Below are 18,884 nucleotides of genomic sequence, written 5' to 3'. Positions count from 1 at the left end.
AAATACCACACAAACTCACTCAAAATACCTCACACACAAACTCACTAACACTCACACAAAATACCACACACACACAAACTCATTAACACACACACTCACTAACACACACTCACAAAATACCACACACACAAACTCATTAACACACACACACTCACTAACACACACAAACTCACTAACACAAAATACCTCACACAAACAAACTCACTAACAGACACTAACTCTCACTCTCACTAACACACACAAAATACCTCACACACAAACACACAAACTCTCACAAAATACCTCACACACAAACTCACTAACTTTTACCCACACAAACTGATGTAGAAGCCTACATTTGACACTGTAAACTCGTTCCTCAGATCTGATTGGCTGAATGTCGATCCAGGAACATGTCCTTGATGACGTCACGTTCACACACACACACAAACACACGTGGTGATTTTGTATCAAACTTTTATTGTTTAATCGTGGTAGAAATATCTTCTACAGTTTGCCAGATTTCAATAAATAACTTTTAGCATGTCAGATGAAACTTTACCCAGAACCCCCTCCTCCCCCCTCCCAGAACTGCCTGAGAATAGCAGCATCGAGCCTCAAAACCAGGCTAAATCTCCACCGGAGTGAAGAGAAAACAACAACAACTCTTTAACACAAGTCTTTCCCCGAAGAGATTCGTGGCTTCACGGCCGCCGGCTTCGTACAAAAAAGTTCAATATGTACATCATCTCCATGCGCATCTACAGCTCGTCCTTGTCTCCCTGCTCCTCGCCCTCCTCCGGCGGCGGCCCGCCAGCGCTACCGTACAGCTTGCTAACGATAGGCTGAACGATCTCCTCCAGCTCCTTCTTCTTGGCCTGGAAGTCCTCGATGTCGGCTTCCTGGTGCGACTCCAGCCACTCGATCTTCTCCTCCACCGCCTTCTCGATCGCCTCCTTGTCTTCGGTGGACAGCTTCCCGCCGAGCTTCTCCTTATCCCCGATCTGGTTCTTCAGGGAGTAGGCGTAGCTCTCCAGCTCGTTGCGCGAGTCGATCCGCTCCTTCAGCTTCTTGTCCTCGTCGGCGAATCGCTCGGCTTCGTTCACCATGCGCTCGATGTCCTCGGGCGTCAGCCGGTTCTGGTCGTTGGTGATGGTGATCTTGTTCTTGTTCCCGGTGCCTTTGTCCTCGGCTGTGACGCGCAGGATGCCGTTGACGTCGATCTCGAACGTGACCTCGATCTGAGGGACGCCGCGAGGGGCCGGGGGGATCCCGGTGAGGTCAAAGGTCCCCAGAAGGTGGTTATCTTTGGTCAGGGGACGCTCACCTGGAGAGAGAGAGAGAGAGAGAAGCAGAACAGATTAATTATGTGATCCGACATTAAATGTGAAATGCGTTTCTAAAGTGAGGGACATATTTGATGTTAGCGTTATCGGCCCGATAAGAAAATGTGTCTGATATATTAAAGCCGATAAATAATGTATTATTTCCTTCAGCTGAGACGCTTCAGAAGCGCACTGTTCAACATGATGATTATGAATTGCTTGAAATATGATTGGAATCACTTCAAAAAAGGAAAATACAGTAAAGAGCACAAGCCTGTCATATCGGCTACACAACATTATCATTAGAACATCATAATTGTGTGTTTGGGACGTGGATTTTAATGATGAGACTTTTGTTTTTGTAATCAGGCTCTCAAAAATTATATAAAAATCTGGATTTAGATTTATCAGCCGATATATCGGTTATCGACTTTCAAATATAAAGAATTATCGGTTATCGGACAATTTTCACATCGGTGCATCTCTAGGTTGTGTGATATACAGCCAAACACCAGATATCATTTTATATTTGTTCACTAGTGTGTGCAAAAAATTGGGATTAATAATGATTCCTCCACTTTGAGCTGATGATGTTCTGCTGAAGTGTGTTTTCTGTAACTGCTAATGCTCTTTTTACACACACACTGAACAACATGAAGCATTGCTTGGTCACTGGTTGAGCTAAACTGGTATTCTCTAATTGTGGAGTTAAATTTACCAGCTGACAGATATTCAACATAATTCATGTGTGAGAGTCGAACAGAAGGACGGACAAAACCAGTCAAATATCCACTGATTCTTGTCATATTTTATTAGCATTTTTGAAACTATAGCGAATAAACTGTGATAATGTGAGAAATGTTGAAGGCGTCGGAGTAAATGCCCATAAAAAAGGTTAAAAATCAATTTAATCTTATTGGAAGAGATGATTTCTGTTCTAAACCTGTCAAGATACCAACACAAAATATCGTCTAATCATCGTTAGAGAAAACCCCAGAAAATATAAAAGATGCAATTGTGTCAATATCACACACCCCAATTCTGACGGATTATGAAACTCAAAAAAATGTGGCAATATGACCTGTGACGAGGACGCGTGTGTGTGTGTGTAATCGCTGAGTTCAGCCGTTGGCGCTGAGATCGCCGGCTCACCTTCGTAAACTTTGATGGTCACGGTCGGCTGGTTGTCGGAAGCCGTGGAGAAGATCTGGGATTTCTTGGTGGGAACGACGGTGTTCCTAGGAATGAGTTTGGTCATCACTCCTCCAACGGTCTCAATGCCCAGGGTCAAAGGGCACACGTCCAGGAGCACCAGGTCACCTGATCAACAGAGTTCAGTCATTAACCAGCGCACACACACAAGGGTCGTTCGACTGGCAAAGACGTTTTTAAACTGGATTATTGTTCAAGTTAAAGTTCAAATTTATCTGTACAGCACATTTAAAAACAAACACCGTTGACAAGTCTCGGAACATCTGATTGGACGATAGGGCTGCACGATATTGAAAAAAAAATGCGATATCTCATTAAATAATGCGATACGATAATGCTTAAAGTGTGTAACAAACTTAAATTCTCTTTAAAGTTATATAACCTACATATGCGTTTCACATTCAGTGAACATCAGTGTTTTACTGTCGCATAAGAAGTGTTATTAACATCAGTGTGTTCAGGTTATCCTACATTAGAGTTATTAACTACAGAAACTGAATAATCACATGTACAAATAAACACTTCGTTTTCACTGTATGAATTAAGAACAGGTGAAACTCGAAAAATGAGAATATGGTGCAAAAGTTCATTTATTTCAGTAATTCAACTTAAAAGGTGAAACTAATATATTATATAGACTCATTAAATGCAAAGTGAGATTTCTCATAATTTTGATGATTATGGATTACAGATATGAAAACCTTTTCACAATATTCTAATTTTGAATTTGGGGTTTTCATAAGCTGTAAGCCATAATCATCACAATTATAACAAATAAAGGCTTGAAATATCTCACTTTGCATGTGATGAGTCTATATAATATATTGGTTTCAGCTTTTAAGTTGAATTACTGAAATAAATGAACTTTTGCACCATATTCTCATTTTTCCAGTTTCACCTGTACATACTGATTCTTATTAAAGCTACAAAAGTTATTCAGCGAGTGATTTTCTCTGTCTTTTGTCAAGCCGTTGAGATATGCATATCCCGATATATACATACGCAATATTTGGATATATTGCGCAGCCCTACTGGACGACCTCAGTGCTTTGACAGGAGTGTGTATGTAAAAGCTCTGATAAACAAGGCGCCGCCAACCCATTCAACACCTTAAAAACACAAGCAATCAAACTCACCGGTGTCCTCTTCTCCGGACAGAACCCCGGCCTGCACCGCGGCGCCGTACGCCACCGCCTCGTCCGGGTTGATTCCTCGGGACGGCTCTTTGCCGTTGAACAGCTCCTTCACCAGTTGCTGGATCTTCGGGATTCGAGTGGATCCTCCGACCAGCACGATCTCATCGATGTCGGTCTTCTTCAGGTCCGAATCCTCCAGAACCTTCTGCACCGGCTTCATGGTGGAGCGGAACAAGTCCTGCACACACACACACACAGGGTTACTTCAGGGTCACTAGAAAAATATTATAGCATTTATTCATATTTGGATTTAGGTTTTGTTTTGATATTTTCAGTTTCATTTTGGGTAAAGTTATAATTAAAATTGTGACTTTTGTCATTTTTATTAGTTTAAAAGTTGAACAGGTTTTAATAAATAAAAATTAGACCTAATAAAAAGATAGATAGATAGATATATATATACAAAACTAAAAATGAAAATGTAATAAGGCTTTATATTTTAGTTTTATTTTAATATTTCCATTTAGTTTGAGTTAGTACTACAGTAAAAATGTATGAATAAAAAAATATTTAAAAACTAAAACAAGATAAAACTAATATAAATACTTATTTCTGTTTTAGTTTAAATATTTTTTTATTCATACATTTTTACTGTAGTACTAACTCTAAATAGAAATAAGTATTTATATTTTAGTTCTATCTTGCATTTTCTATTAGTTTAATATTTCCATTTTGTTTATTTTCATTTGAGCAATTTAGGACTTAAAAATAAACTAAATAGAAATAAACGAATACGAAATACAAATATTGAAGTAGAAGTTCTCATCGAACATTTTTATTTTTTATTTCCTTTTGGGTTTTTTATATTTCTATTTATTTTTATTCATTTTCAATTCCCTTTCAGTTTAATATTTCTACTTAGTTTATTTTAAAAAGGAAATAATAAATACAAGTTCTCATCTAATATACATTTTATTTCAGTTTTATTTTTTTAATATTTCAATTTATTTTAGTAATTTAGTACGGTAATCAAGTACATAAATGAATAACTAGGTGGAAATCAACTCTACATTCATATTAAATACATTTCAGTTTTATTTATTTTTCTAATATTTCTATTCACTTTATTCATTTATTACATACTATACTTCTAAAATAAAAATCAATAAACTACATAGAAATAAATAAACTAAGAGAATATTAAAAATAGTCAAGTTCCCTGATCTAATCTGCTGTATTAGAGTGTGTCCTCTCACCATGTTGAGCTCCTCAAACTCGACTCAGCGTTTCAGAGAAGTGCTAAGACTATACATTTTATTTCAGTTTTATTTAAAATTCTAATGTTTCTATTTAGTTTTTATTGATTTTTTTTTCTTCTTCAAAGCATGATCTAATCTGCTGTGTTGGAGTGTGTGTCCCCTCACCATGTTGAGCTCCTCGAACTTGGCCCGGGTCAGTGTTTCGGAGAAGTCCTCTCCCTCGAAGAAGGACTCGATCTCGATGCGGGCCTGGTGCTGGGCGGACAGCGCTCGCTTGGCCTTCTCCACCTCGCGCCGCAGCTTCTGCACGGCCCGGTTGTCCTTGCGCACGTCCTTGCCCGTCTTCTTCTTGTAGAGTTTGATGAAGTGCTCCATGACGCGCTGGTCGAAGTCCTCTCCGCCCAGGTGAGTGTCCCCGTTGGTGGCCACCACCTCGAACACGCCGTTGTCGATGGTCAGCAGGGACACGTCGAAGGTGCCGCCGCCCAGGTCGAACACCAGGATGTTCTTCTCTCCGTCTTTCTTATCGAGGCCGTACGCGATCGCAGCCGCCGTTCTGTGGAGAGCAGCGCAGGGGTTACGAGCGCTCACTACACACACACTCGGTACTTGAAATTTAATAAATCAACTAAATTTGAAATGTTGCTTTTATTTTTTTTCAGTTTAACTTGTACTAAAACTGAAAAATAAAATATAAATTCTTAAAAAAAGTTATAAAAAATAAAAATAAAAAGTTACTACAATGACTAAAATCAACATTTCAAATTTGTTTTGTTTCACTTCAATAAAATAAATTAAAAAAACATATGCATTTTTAAAAAAGTGAAATTATACAAACAGAATAAACAAATATTTTTAATTGAAAAAAAAAAAGTTATATAAAAGGGATAAAAACAATTTTTTTTAAATAGTAAAAAGATTACTACACTTGCCTAAAATTAATTAAATATATATCCTTAAACTTATATTTCAGCTAGTTGTCAATGCAACTTTTCTTATTTGTTTAGTTTAACTTGAAGTATGAAAATAAACTGTTTATTAAATAAAAAAATACAATTACTAAACTTAACTAAAATTTAAATATATCAAATCTTATTTTATTTCAGCTAGTTGTCAATGCAACATTTCTTAGTTTTATTTAACTCGAGTACTAAAATAACTCAAATGAAAACTATGAAAAATAAATAGACAAAACAACAAATTTACTAAATCAACATTTCGAATGCGCGTTTAGTTTATTTTGAAGTACTAAAATGAACTGAAACCTATACACAAAATAAAAAAGAAAAGTTAAACCTAACTAAAACTAAGTGTATAAAAACATATCCTGTCATATATATAAAAAAAAGTTATACACATAAAAAAAAAAAAAACATATATTAATGATACTAAAACAACACTGATGTGGATTTACACTGAGACTTACGGCTCGTTGATGATCCTCATGACGTTCAGGCCGGCGATGGTTCCGGCGTCTTTAGTGGCCTGGCGCTGAGCGTCGTTGAAGTAAGCGGGAACCGTGACCACAGCGTGCGTGACCTTTAACAAGAGCACAAGCCAATCAGACGTCGAGCTCGTCGCCTCAGCGATTCCTCTGCGTGTGTGTGATCAAACCGTTACCTTCTTTCCCAGGTACGCCTCAGCGGTCTCCTTCATCTTCGTCAGAACCATGGCGGAGATCTCCTCCGGCGCAAACGTCTTCATCTGGCCGGAGCCGATGTCCAGCTGGATGTGAGGCTTGTTCTTCTTCTCGATCACCTGGAGACACGGAGCAGGAGTTAAAGCGACGGCTCACACCAAACTGAAGAGTGTTGCTCTTTTGGCGCAAGTCGACTTGCGTACGGCCGTCTGCCGGAGGCTATTATTACAGTCGATAGTTTTAAATATGGATATTTTTCTTACACTAACGCATCACTTCAGACAGATGCACTTTTATGATGGACAGATGCACTTTTATGATGGACAGATGCACTTTTATGATGGATAGATGCACTTTTATGATGGACAGATGCACTTTTATGATGGACAGATGCACTTTCATGATGGATAGATGCACTTTTATGATGGATGGATGCACTTTTATGATGGACAGATGCACTTTCATGATGGATAGATGCACTTTTATGATGGACAGATGCACTTTTATGATGGATAGATGCACTTTTATGATGGACAGATGCACTTTTATGATGGACAGATGCACTTTCATGATGGATAGATGCACTTTTATGATGGATGGATGCACTTTTATGATGGACAGATGCACTTTCATGATGGATAGATGCACTTTTATGATGGACAGATGCACTTTTATGATGGACAGATGCACTTTTATGATGGATGGATGCACTTTCATTTTAATATGCGATACGATAATGCTTAAAGTGTGTAAAATAAACTTAAATGATCTATAAAATATATTTAAAATTATATATTTTTCAAATTATTTTTGTGACAGTAACACATCCCTACAGCTTCTGGAAGTGAACATCAGTGTTTTACTGTCGCATAAGAAGTGTTATTAACATCAGTGTGTTCAGCTTATCCTACATTAGAGTTATTAACTACAGAAACTGAATAATCACATGTACAAATAAACACTGCTTAGTTCACTGTATAAACCGATTCTTTTTAAAGCTACAGAAGTTATTCAGCCGAGAGCAGCGAGTGATTTTCTCTCTCGTGTTCATGATGTTGTTATTGCAAGCCGTTGTGATATGCATATCCCGATATATACATCTGCAATATTTTAATAATTCCTATATATTGTGCAGCGCTAACGCATGGCTTTGGCTCAACACCGGCTGTACCTTAAAGGGAAAGTATTTGATGTCCTGCTGCACGGCGGAGTCGCCCCATGTTCGGCCAATCAGACGCTTGGCATCGAAGACCGTGTTCTCGGGGTTAGAGGTCAGCTGGTTCTTCGCCGCGTCCCCGATGAGACGCTCTCCTTCGGTGGTGAAGGCCACGTATGAGGGAGTGATGCGGTTTCCCTGGTCGTTCGCGATGATCTCGACACGCCCGTTCTTGAACACGCCAACACTGAGGAAACACGAGGAAACAGTGTGAGGACACGGCATAATCTTCATTATAGAGTATAATGTTCTAAAGCAGAGCATGCATGCGTGAATATATACATAGTTAAAAAAATAATATATATATATATATATATATATATATATATATATACACACATCATAAATGTATCATTTTTTTAAATAATTTAAGTATATAAAATGTTGTATATATTTTCGTATTAAATATTTTTACAATATACTTTGGTCTAGTTAAAAAAAAATATGTATATATAAATTAATAAAACATTTAATTTAAATATATATGAATTAAATTTAAATAAAATTATACAAATTATATTAATTTTATAAAGGAGGGTGTATTTCTTATTTAATATATTATTTATATAATTATATATTTTGTTCTGTTACATTATACACTTTTCAACAAATATTTAAATTTATATAAACATTTTAAATAAAAAAATATGTTAACAAAAGATTATATTAAATAAAAAAAACATTGGTTTTCTATTTTATTTAATACATTATTTTTTATAGTTATACATTGTTCTAGTTGAATATATATAAATTAATAAATTCAATTATATTAATATATATATATATAAATAAATAAAATGATGTGTATTCTTTATTAAATATATTATTTTTATAATTATATATTTTATTCTAGTTGAATATAAAAAGTACTTATATATTTATTGAAAATTGTGTATGTATGTATATATATATATATATATATATATATATATATATATATATATATATATATATATATATATATACACACACACACATTTTAAATAAAAAGTCTAAAAAATAAATAAATTCCATAAATAAATTATATAAAATATAGGTTTAATATTTTATGAAATATATTATTTTTTGAGTTCTATATTTTGTTCTAGTTGAATAAGAAATATATATAAATTATTAAAAATGTCAACTGAATGAATTAATATATATATATATATATATATATAGTGTGTGTGTGCGTTTATAAAAAAATATTTAGATTTATTTATTTTTTCTTGGAAATAAATTCTATTGACTGCATATGAATTCAAACTCGTTCTCACCATGAGTATGTGGTCCCGAGGTCTATTCCCACCACCGTCCCAACACTCTCCCTCTTATCATCCTCATCGGCGAACACAGCGCCGGCCACCAGCACACACAGGCAGAGCAGTCGCATCTCAGCAGGGCTGGCTCAGGGCTTCTGGAAAGAACACATACAAAACTAATGTCAAAGGTCAGGGCAGGTACAGAACACAGTAAACGTCACTCACTGGCTGGAAGTGTGGCCTATTTTAAAAAAACAAGAAAAAAAAATACATCTTCATGCAAAAACTCAATGTATTATGCATTATATTCTAGATATTTTAACCCAAAATGGCATAAATTGATGCACTGAATTCAGCTGCAGCTCAAAATGAAAGTAATGAGAGAACACTAAAATCCATAATTAAAGGCCATTTATCAATGCAAACAATGGACACCATTTTCCAAAAAAATAAACACACACACACATCAGAAGCAAATATGATGGTCACATGAATAAGTCATATTCATGTAACTTACAGTCAGTATCCAGTTCAACCTCGTGCTGCTAAATCCCTGATCACCAAATACTCATTGCAATGACTCCAAATATTAATATTACTATTATCATTGTAATACACACTCAAAATCCCATAACATTTTAAAACACATTTATTATCGAAACCCATTTAAGATGAAGACATTGTTCCTCATATTTCACCGGTTACTATCTAATGGATATACATTTCTCAAATCTATCCAGTCATAATGGCTTAACGCTAATAATAATACACAGCTTAATGCTGATAATAATATACATTCTTACCTGATAATGCAGTAATACGCAGTAATCTCAAGGGCGTGGGCTTGAACGCAGTGAATGTCTCTTTTTCTCTCAGTGTTTCTCTTGTTTTCTGTCTCTCAAATGTAACTCATGGCTCTGCGCTCGCCTGTATATAAGCCGTCACCGCGTCCCCGTCGTGGAGCCTCGCTATTGGTCAGAGAGCAGCTCGTTGGAAGGCGCTCATTGGCTGAGCGTTGCACGCTGGCTGATGCTGATTTGCACACGTACGGGTGGCGGAAACGTCATCAGATGAGGCGAACTGGAGCGATTCCATTGGCTTGCGCGAGTGTCAGTCAGATTGCGAAGATTATGGATGGAGGAGGGTCGCATTTGAACCGGGCCGAGAAATAGAAATAGTTCGAGAGTCCTTAATCAAAAACTCAGGTTTACACATTTTACATACATATATACATTGGCATGTGACTCTGCTGTTCTCAAAATAAGCATTTAGGCTTGGAGTATATGGAGGTCTCCGTCAATTCATTTTCAAACGAGGAAAAGTGTGTTTAAAAGCAACTGTACATTATCATATTGCATTGCTGCAAAACGAATACAGTAATATATGGACATGAAAGTTCGATTTGAGTGTAAATTAGTTTATGGTGGGAGAACAGTGTCATAAGATAAACTCACTTGACTGAGACTATGATAAATTATACAGTTTTGCCTCGTATAAAAATGTTTGACAATTTATCAAACACTAATAGTCAGATTATTTAACCATTGAGGGTCAACGAAGAATCTGTGTGTGAAAATATGGCATATTCACTATATTTCTGTTGTTTGGACGGTGACTCATTGGGCAGAGTATTAGCAAAACTATCTGGATACAAAAAACAAATGAATTTCTGTGTTATGTAATAATGTAATAATGATGCAATGATAAGGAACAACCTGACAGTGTTTTTCAGTATGTTTCAATTGAGTCAAAATTACACTAGTACTGCATTAGTTCTAAATGATCTAGTGGGGTTTTTGACATATTTTTGACCAATTAACTTGGATCATTATACATCTCTGAATTTATTTAGAATTTACCATTTTGTATTTGTACATTTCATATACCAACCGTGAAAATTATTTACAGGGTAAGTAGTTCATCATGTCATTCACTGAATACTAGTGTGTGGAAATAATATTTCTGATTTTCAACCATTGGTTTGTCTGGTAAAATATGACTCCAATCTGGATTTGTTTTTATACAATAAAAAATGTTCATGGAAAGTCCCAGAGTAGAAATTCACCCCAAAACATTTAGTCCTGGTCCGCTTAGCGTTCTCATTGGCATTTCTATCACCAAACCTAATACAGAATCTGGGATATGTTCACAACCTGATTGGTTGGCTTAGATTGTGACTGATTGTGTCTTTTATTAGTTATATTTCGCAATGAAACTTACCGAACATCCAAAACAATGCTGTCTTCTGGGTTAAATGCGCTGTAAGTGTAAGTGCCTAGACTACATATAATGGTATTCTGACCAGCTGACTGAGTAAAGGACTCAAAACAGCACCAGGAATCCCTCTGTCAAACACAAAGATCTATGACCTTTTTAGGGTCGCACCTTGTGACATCATGTCCTGTTTTTGGTTCGTTTACATGTCTTTAGTCTCAATAGTAGCGTTTACACTTATTCAAATGAACCACACTGACAGAGGTAAACGCACCAGGGTTTGTTTTAATTGAACCAAACATGCCAAGTGTGAACACACCCAGAGTAACACCACATTTCTGAGGACTTTCATTACAAATGAATGCTAGGGTAATAAAGTTAAGCTAGTATACTTATCTGGTCTGGCCTACTTCTTCATATACTCTTCGGCTTGAATGTATAGAGGGTTCAGTCAATTCATTTTCAATTGAACAAAATGATGTCTGAATTGCGTCATTAAATCTAACTAGGGATGCACCGATATCAACATTTTTGGCCGATCCCGATAATTCTTTATATTTGAACGCCGATAACCGATATATTGGCCGATAAATCTAAATCCAAATTTTTATAAAATTTTTGAGAGCCTTGTTACAATTACAATGTTCTCATTATAATTTTATAGCCGATATGTTACTCTTTACTGTATTTTCCTTTTTTGAAGTGATTTCAATCATATTTCAAGCAATTCAAAGCCATCATGTTGAACAGTGCGCATCTGAATTGTCTCAGCTGTGGGATTTAATCAAGTATTTATCGGCTTTAAGATATCGGCCAAATTTTCTTTATAAAAAATTAAAAATGAACATATAGCGGCCGATACCGATATGGTGGCCGATATATCGTGCATCCCTTAATCTAACCAATGTCAAAAACAAAGAATAAAGCAGAACAAAGCAAACATATACAAAGATAAAAACTGCAGAGCACAACTTGTGATTTATTGACTTGCAAATGTGCAACAATACAGTCATTTCATCGGAACACTTCAGTGCAGAAACATGAGGCGTAGGTGGAGTAAGACCCGGTTGTTTATACATGTAGCTAGTCATTTTTTGGAGCCCGTACCACTGAATATCTTGCAGTGCATATAGGCGAGTTTCTCGGCATGTGAGCGTCGCAACAAGGGAAACCATTCCCAATGCGGCAGCTCTACGACTCTGTACCCGGACAGAACGAGTTGCCTTCGCTTCAATGCATGAAATCCAAGAAGCTGCTCAGTCCGGTAGCAATACTGATTCCTATTCGTCACTTGAACAGCAAGTCTCTGAATAGATGGTTTAGAAGAATCATCCGTATAAGACGAGCGCTCCCCGGATTTGGTCAACGCCATCAGAAGATTGTCCGTCAAGTCAACACCAACACTGAAAACGCTTTCTCTCACATGGACCGGTTCAACAGTGTGAACCACTGGGTTTTGGAGGAACTTGTTGGACGGCTGCACTGGAATCTTCTGGGAATTAGTTAGTTGAGCGAGTAGGTTGTCAGTTATGGTTACTCCAGAGAGTGTTTGTTCCCAGCTTTGAGAGGCGGGATTTTGCTGACAAGGTTCGGAGGACACAGGAACAGGTTGGTCGTTTTGGTCCAAGTGCACTTCTAGGTCAATAGAGCGCAAATGCGGAAGAATCATGTGCTTGCGCACAAACATCTCTCCACCAAGAAGTTTCCGCAAGACAACTTCAGCCTCAAGCGTCTCAGGCTTACGACAGATATCCGATTGAGCAAAATCCCAGAGTTGCTTGGTCACTTCTTCCCTCAGTGCGTGGCTAAGTCTTGGGATCGTCGACCCGGGCAACTCCAAACCAACAGTTCCATCTAAAGTGAACAAGTCTTTCTTCAACTCGAGCGTCTTGGAATTGCAAGTTTTGTTCACGAACTCTGCGCTTAAAGCCAGACTGAGCAAGTCTTGGGGGAAGAGACCAACAAAAGCAAGACCGAGGAGACCTGTCAGCAAATGCTCAGGGAATCGCTGAAACTCAAGTTGACGTTCTCGTAAGATCGCAGTGAGACAGGGATAAAGTTTAGGACTCTGGTTGGGAAGAACTCCTAATGTTCCAAAGGCCCAAAGCATCTTTGCAGCATCTTTACTCCTGCACCGGTTGACCACGTTGAGAAGTTGTTCGGCCACAGCCAGGAGAATCCGATTATCCCGGTAGTGAAGAGCGGAGCAAGACAAGACGACGTGCATTAAGCCTTGAACCTCCATTCTCGGGGCCCGACGAGGCACCTCGGATCCCATGGCCTCTAACCAGGGAAGATGGTCCAAATAGCTAAATCTCATAAGCTTCATTACATTGGCGATCCCGAAATCACTCAAATCATTGACTACAGCGAGAGCCCTGTCCACAAGCCGGCACGCTGCTCTCTCGGACAGGGAGATCTGCGACTTAAAGAGGGCTAAAGAAACAGCTTCCAGTTCTTCAGGCTTCAACTGGTTCAAATAACGCATGAGTAACGACTCAATGGGTTGAACGAGGGCATCCGGACATCTCCTTCCTTCTCCAATAACGTACATGAGTTGAAGCAGCTCTGGAAGACCCAGTTGGTTGAAGTTCTGGCTCACGTTGTCAAAGAGTTTATCAAGGTACCGAGGAACAAATCGGCCGAGGCATCGCCACAAGTCGGCGGCGAGAAGCAACTGGTGAAGCTCCATTTCACTTGCTCGTCGGCAGAACTCAGTTTCATACAATCCCAGTATGCTGTGGGATTTAGGCAAGCCCAAGTTCACAAATGATCTCAGCGTATCTAATAACTCGGCCGGCGTGAAATTGTGTAAGATTTCGGCGCTGTGCCGCAGGAGCGCGTTAAACCGCGTATCTTTCCTTACAACCGCGATCTGTTCGTGGGGAATCTGGCTGAGTTTGCACAAGAAACTAGTTGCATCTGAAGGTCCCATGTTGCTTTTAAGTTCCGTGACTCTTTCAAGGACTAACAAGGCTTCGTTGAGGTCTAAAGAAGAAGAGCGTTGGGAGACGTCATAGGTCATGTTCTGGTATTCAGGTCGACATCTTTGAAAGTCTCTTGGGTCACCGTTGACTCGTGGCTCTATGGTGGCTCTTTCTCGGTTTGATTCAGCGTTACTGTAATCCATGTTTGACGGCGTATTCTTGGTGCTGGAGAGCCGTCGTGAGGAGCTAATACGGTACGGGTTACGCTGTTGATGGAAAGTTTTGTTTAAGGATAGGCTACAGGACGATTCTTCTTTAGTTTCCAAGCAGCCAGCGGTAGAATTACGTGCCGTCGGTGTCTGGTAATAAGCCGAGGGCTTGTACACCAGTGTTCTTTCCGTTTCTTCTTCTCTCTTTTGCTCTCCATTTTCTCTCTTTTGCTCTCCATTTTCCACATTTGATGACAAATGTTTGGCTCTAAAGATGGATATGCGCTGTACGTGGACATAAAGTCGACGCTTTGCCAAATGATGGAGCAGCACTGTTGCAGACATCAACAGCAGACTCTGGAAAAGATCATGCAAGAGATGTGTTTTCAATTTAAAGGTCAACAGTGTACTTGAAAAGAATACGTTTGAAATTCAAAGTAAGAATGATAGTAGGTTTCCTTTTTTTGCCAAATAATCCTGTCAGATAAATAATACCTTAAACAAATTTAGTGTTTTGCTATGCCTTCATATTTAAAATATTTATATTTACATTTTCATGGTTTAATTTAACTTGTAGGGTCAAGTTAGATATTGCAAGTTAGTTTTTGCAACTACTATATCTAATAATTTAATTAAAGATTATGAAGGCTCATTAATAAAATAAAGTAATTTGCACGGTTAAATCATTTATAATAAACTAGGGATGCACCGAAATGAAAATTTTGGCCGATACTGATAATTCTTTATATTTGAAAGCCGATAACCGATATATTGGCCGATAAATCTAAATCCAAATTTTATTTTTAAGCCTCGTTACAAAAATAAAAAAAAGTTTAACCATTAAAATCCATGTCCTAAGCACACAATTATAATGTTCTCATTATAATTTTATAGCCAATATGACAGACTTACACTGCACGTTACACTTTACTGTATTTTCCTTTTTTGAAGTGATTCCAATCATACTTCAAGCAATTCAAAACCATCATGGTAAACAGTGCGCATCTGAAGTGTCTCAGCTGAAGGAAATAATACATTAATTATCGGCTTCTTTAATAGGCATATATCATTCATATAATGTTCTCAACGAGTGGATCTCAGAGCTAAGTGAGTGAGTGGAGGCGGGGCTCAATTGCATATTCATAAAACCAAGAATACTAAATGAGCCAAGGGTGTCGGGTTACATTCAAGATATTTTAAAGTATGACAAAAAAAGAATTCAAGGGGAAAAAATGCTTAAATATGTCATTTTGGTGATCAAAGATGAGTTTTAAGGGATACAATTATTGACTACAGAGGACTTCAAGATATCGGACAAATGTTCTTATTACCGATAACGATAATAACATTATATTCGAAAATACCGATATGGTGGCAACGCTTACACTGCAATTTTACATGAAAAATAAGAATGAATCGTTGTAAAAAAAATATATATATATATGGTGGTTTTATATTTGGGTATGTGCAGGCTTTTACAGGCTTAAAGCATAATAAAAATGATATTGTTGTCACTTTTAATGTTGATTGCATACACATTCAATGATAGCATTCACGATCATTTAAAGGAAAAGATCAGCCAAGACATTTAATTAAAAGAAAAAAAGTACTAAACTTTAATTTGGGAACACACTACTCCTCTAATATTAGTTATAACGTACTGTAAACTGAATGACACCGTAAACACACATTGAAGTAACCGTAACAGAGTTTCTACTTCGTTACGTCAAAAAAAGAATTGATCCCAGATGCTACAACTGAAATTCACATGGCATTTCGCCTTTACTGTTCTGCATTTTTTTTTTTTTTTTAAGAACATCAAAAGTGAGATAACTAAAACCTTATTTCCGTGTGGCGAAACGTCTTTAATCAATCCTAAACTACTGCACGTCCTTGACAGCAGCCGAACCATAGACATCACATTCATCTGTTAAATAACACACCGAACACAACACACTCCGAGCGACTGTGGAAAGATACACGTACCTTCAGCGCATGTGGTCTTCAAGTGGAGTATTTATCTCATGAGGATACATCGCAAAAACACTCACTTGTGTGCTAAATCTGAATCCACACGTGAATGTGTAGGTGGTAAAGGCAGATGTCATGCGCGGTACGGAAGCTCGTAAGAGACTAAATTGAAACAGTCACTGGCAGCATACGAAATCGCATATTTCCATAATGTGTAGTAGGCGAAAAAACAGTATATATATATTCTCTTACTGTCTATGATATATACATACTGCCGTTCAAAAGTTTGGGATCGGTAAGATTTTTAACGTTTTTTAAAAAGGCTGCATTTATTTGATTAAAAATACAACAACAAAAAACAGAAATATCGTTAAATATTATGACAATTTAAAATAACCGTTTTCTATGTGAATATATAGTAAAGTGTAATTTATTCCTGTGAATTTTCAGCATCATTACTCCAGTCTTCAGTGTCACATGATCCTTCAGAAATCACTCTAATATGAGGATCTGATGCTCAAGAAACATTTATGATTATTATTATTAATATATATTGTTGTGGACTATTTTTTTTTCAGGATTCTTTGATGAATAGAAAGTTCTATTTAATTTATTTTATGCATTTAATGCATCCTTGCTGACTAAAAGTATTGATTTATTTTATTTCTTTATTCTTTATTACTGTTTTTTTTTTTGTTGGTATTTTTAATCAAATAAAGCCTTGGTGAGCAAAAGAGACTTTTAAAAAACATAAAAAATCTTTCAGATCCCAAACTTTTGAACGGTAGTGTGTGTATATATATATATGGACAGATCTAGACAAACATGTAAGCAATTAGTCATTTAAAATATTTCTGCTGTATTGAATTCGACTTCCCTAATTCTCATTAGAAATTGAGAAATGAAATTTGTGGTTTTTGATCATGTGCAATTTTATACATTAGTAAAATAAGTCATGAAGAGAAGAGACACTGTTATTTTTTTTCTTATTCACATCTTTATTATTTAAATTAATATTTGCTAAGATATGCTTTTCCGAGCAAATTCTGCAGAAGAAAAAAAAAAGAAATGAAATGTTTACAAAAAAAAACCTTGCACTCATACATCTCAAGAACTAATCGATAAAGGGAAAAGACGCGGACTCTTGAATGTATGACTTTTACTGTAATATAGTCGATCAAAGGTTTTAAGATTCATATATGTATATTATATTCCTATATTAATAGTTTGAAAAATAAAAGCTGACATGTCAGTCTCATTACTTCACAAAAGTATTCACACGCATTAGCTCGGTATATTTGGATAGAATAGTTCTGTACACATAAGGAACAGTGATATTTACATGCTTTCGTCTCTACTGAAGAACACAACAGAAGCACATAGCAGCAAATGTGTGGCGTCTGTCTCCAACACTAGTGTCTAAAGCTGAGCGGGCCTGGGGTGATTATCTCTAGTTGGCTGATGATTGGAAAAAAAAGAGGCACAAGCTTTTGGGGAAAAACTGGGAGAGACACTGCAAGACTCCGTTTTCCACTTTCTATTGCATTTCTATAGCGATATACGTTGAGGGAAATATATAACTTTGTTGTGCTTGTTGCTCCAGATGCATTTCATATGCAATCCCTCATCCTCCCCTCGGGTCATTTTGATTTTTAATTTTTAAGAAATTGAGTGTTTATCAGAGGGGTCCAAGACCAGAGGACTTTGAACACGCATTGAAACACGAATGCACACACAATAATATTGAATGTATTAGAGGAGTTTTGTGGTTGAAAGTTAAAAAAGTAACAAATCCTTCCCTCGCGGGTCAATTGAATGTTAATGCACATAGGAAAACCCTAAAAAAGATCAAAATTCAAACTAAAAATGCTAAAACTTATGTGTATCTGAGTGCACACTGAATGGAACTGGCTTTAGGACCCAGCGGAACAGCTCCTCTGCTCCAGCTAGAGCTATAAGCCCATCTAGAGGCATCAAATATCATGTGTTGTTATTATTATCCACAAGAGGTCGGCAGAGACACTCAATGTAAGATATTTAGAGCTGAATTAAAAGGGTTATGCATTAAAATTGTGTTAGTTTTGAATTTAAGTTGAAAGAATGTGAGGAATATGTGCTTAAACTACTATTTATTTAATAAATCTATTAATTTAAAGGTAAAAAATAACAAAAAATCTTTTTTTTAGAAAAAATATCAAAACGAAATAAAATAAGCTTTCTGGACAAAAAAAATTAAGTATAATTTTAGGGCTTCAGGTCGTTTTGAAAAAAGAGGGAAGGATGAGGGATAAGAGGGAATCTGGCGTGTTACTGCGCGATATAATGTCAAAAATGTGATGCAAGTCATTCATGTGGTTCATTTGTATAATTTCTATAGCTTATAAAGTGACATTTACGTTTTTTTTTTACAATCGCTAGGACATTTCTCAATTATACTTATGTCACTTTTTCTAAACTCTTCACACACTGGGATAAACTGGAGCATTTATCATTGCTTCGGTGCAAAATACAGTTAACGACAGCTTTCAAATTACATTAATTCTTTTCTCGCTC

At 36.8% G+C, this 18,884-nt stretch overlaps 2 protein-coding genes across 2 annotated transcripts; both read right to left on the bottom strand.

The window, feature by feature from the left end:
- Positions 1-442: 442 nt before the first annotated feature.
- On the bottom strand, positions 443-9,155 carry hspa5 (heat shock protein 5). The gene is made up of 8 exons (XM_056266683.1): positions 9,026-9,155; positions 7,722-7,953; positions 6,532-6,669; positions 6,338-6,450; positions 5,077-5,467; positions 3,653-3,890; positions 2,457-2,624; positions 443-1,306 (listed from the first exon to the last, which is right to left on the bottom strand). Exons 1-8 carry the CDS (start codon positions 9,139-9,141, stop codon positions 741-743), a joined length of 1,962 nt encoding a protein of 653 aa, XP_056122658.1. The 5' UTR covers positions 9,142-9,155; the 3' UTR covers positions 443-740.
- Positions 9,156-12,311: 3,156 nt separating this feature from the next.
- On the bottom strand, positions 12,312-16,467 carry LOC130101098 (FAST kinase domain-containing protein 5, mitochondrial). Its single transcript, XM_056266662.1, has 2 exons — positions 16,347-16,467; positions 12,312-14,715 (listed from the first exon to the last, which is right to left on the bottom strand). Exon 2 carries the CDS (start codon positions 14,703-14,705, stop codon positions 12,312-12,314), a length of 2,394 nt encoding a protein of 797 aa, XP_056122637.1. The 5' UTR covers positions 14,706-14,715; positions 16,347-16,467.
- Positions 16,468-18,884: the final 2,417 nt, after the last annotated feature.

Source organism: Rhinichthys klamathensis, unplaced genomic scaffold (genome assembly GCF_029890125.1).
Source record: "Rhinichthys klamathensis goyatoka isolate OS25496 unplaced genomic scaffold, OSU_Roscu_1.1 h1tg000252l_1, whole genome shotgun sequence".
NCBI lineage: Eukaryota > Metazoa > Chordata > Actinopteri > Cypriniformes > Leuciscidae > Rhinichthys > Rhinichthys klamathensis.
Note: the sequence above shows the minus strand (reverse complement) of the source record. Positions and strands in the feature narration are given on the sequence as shown.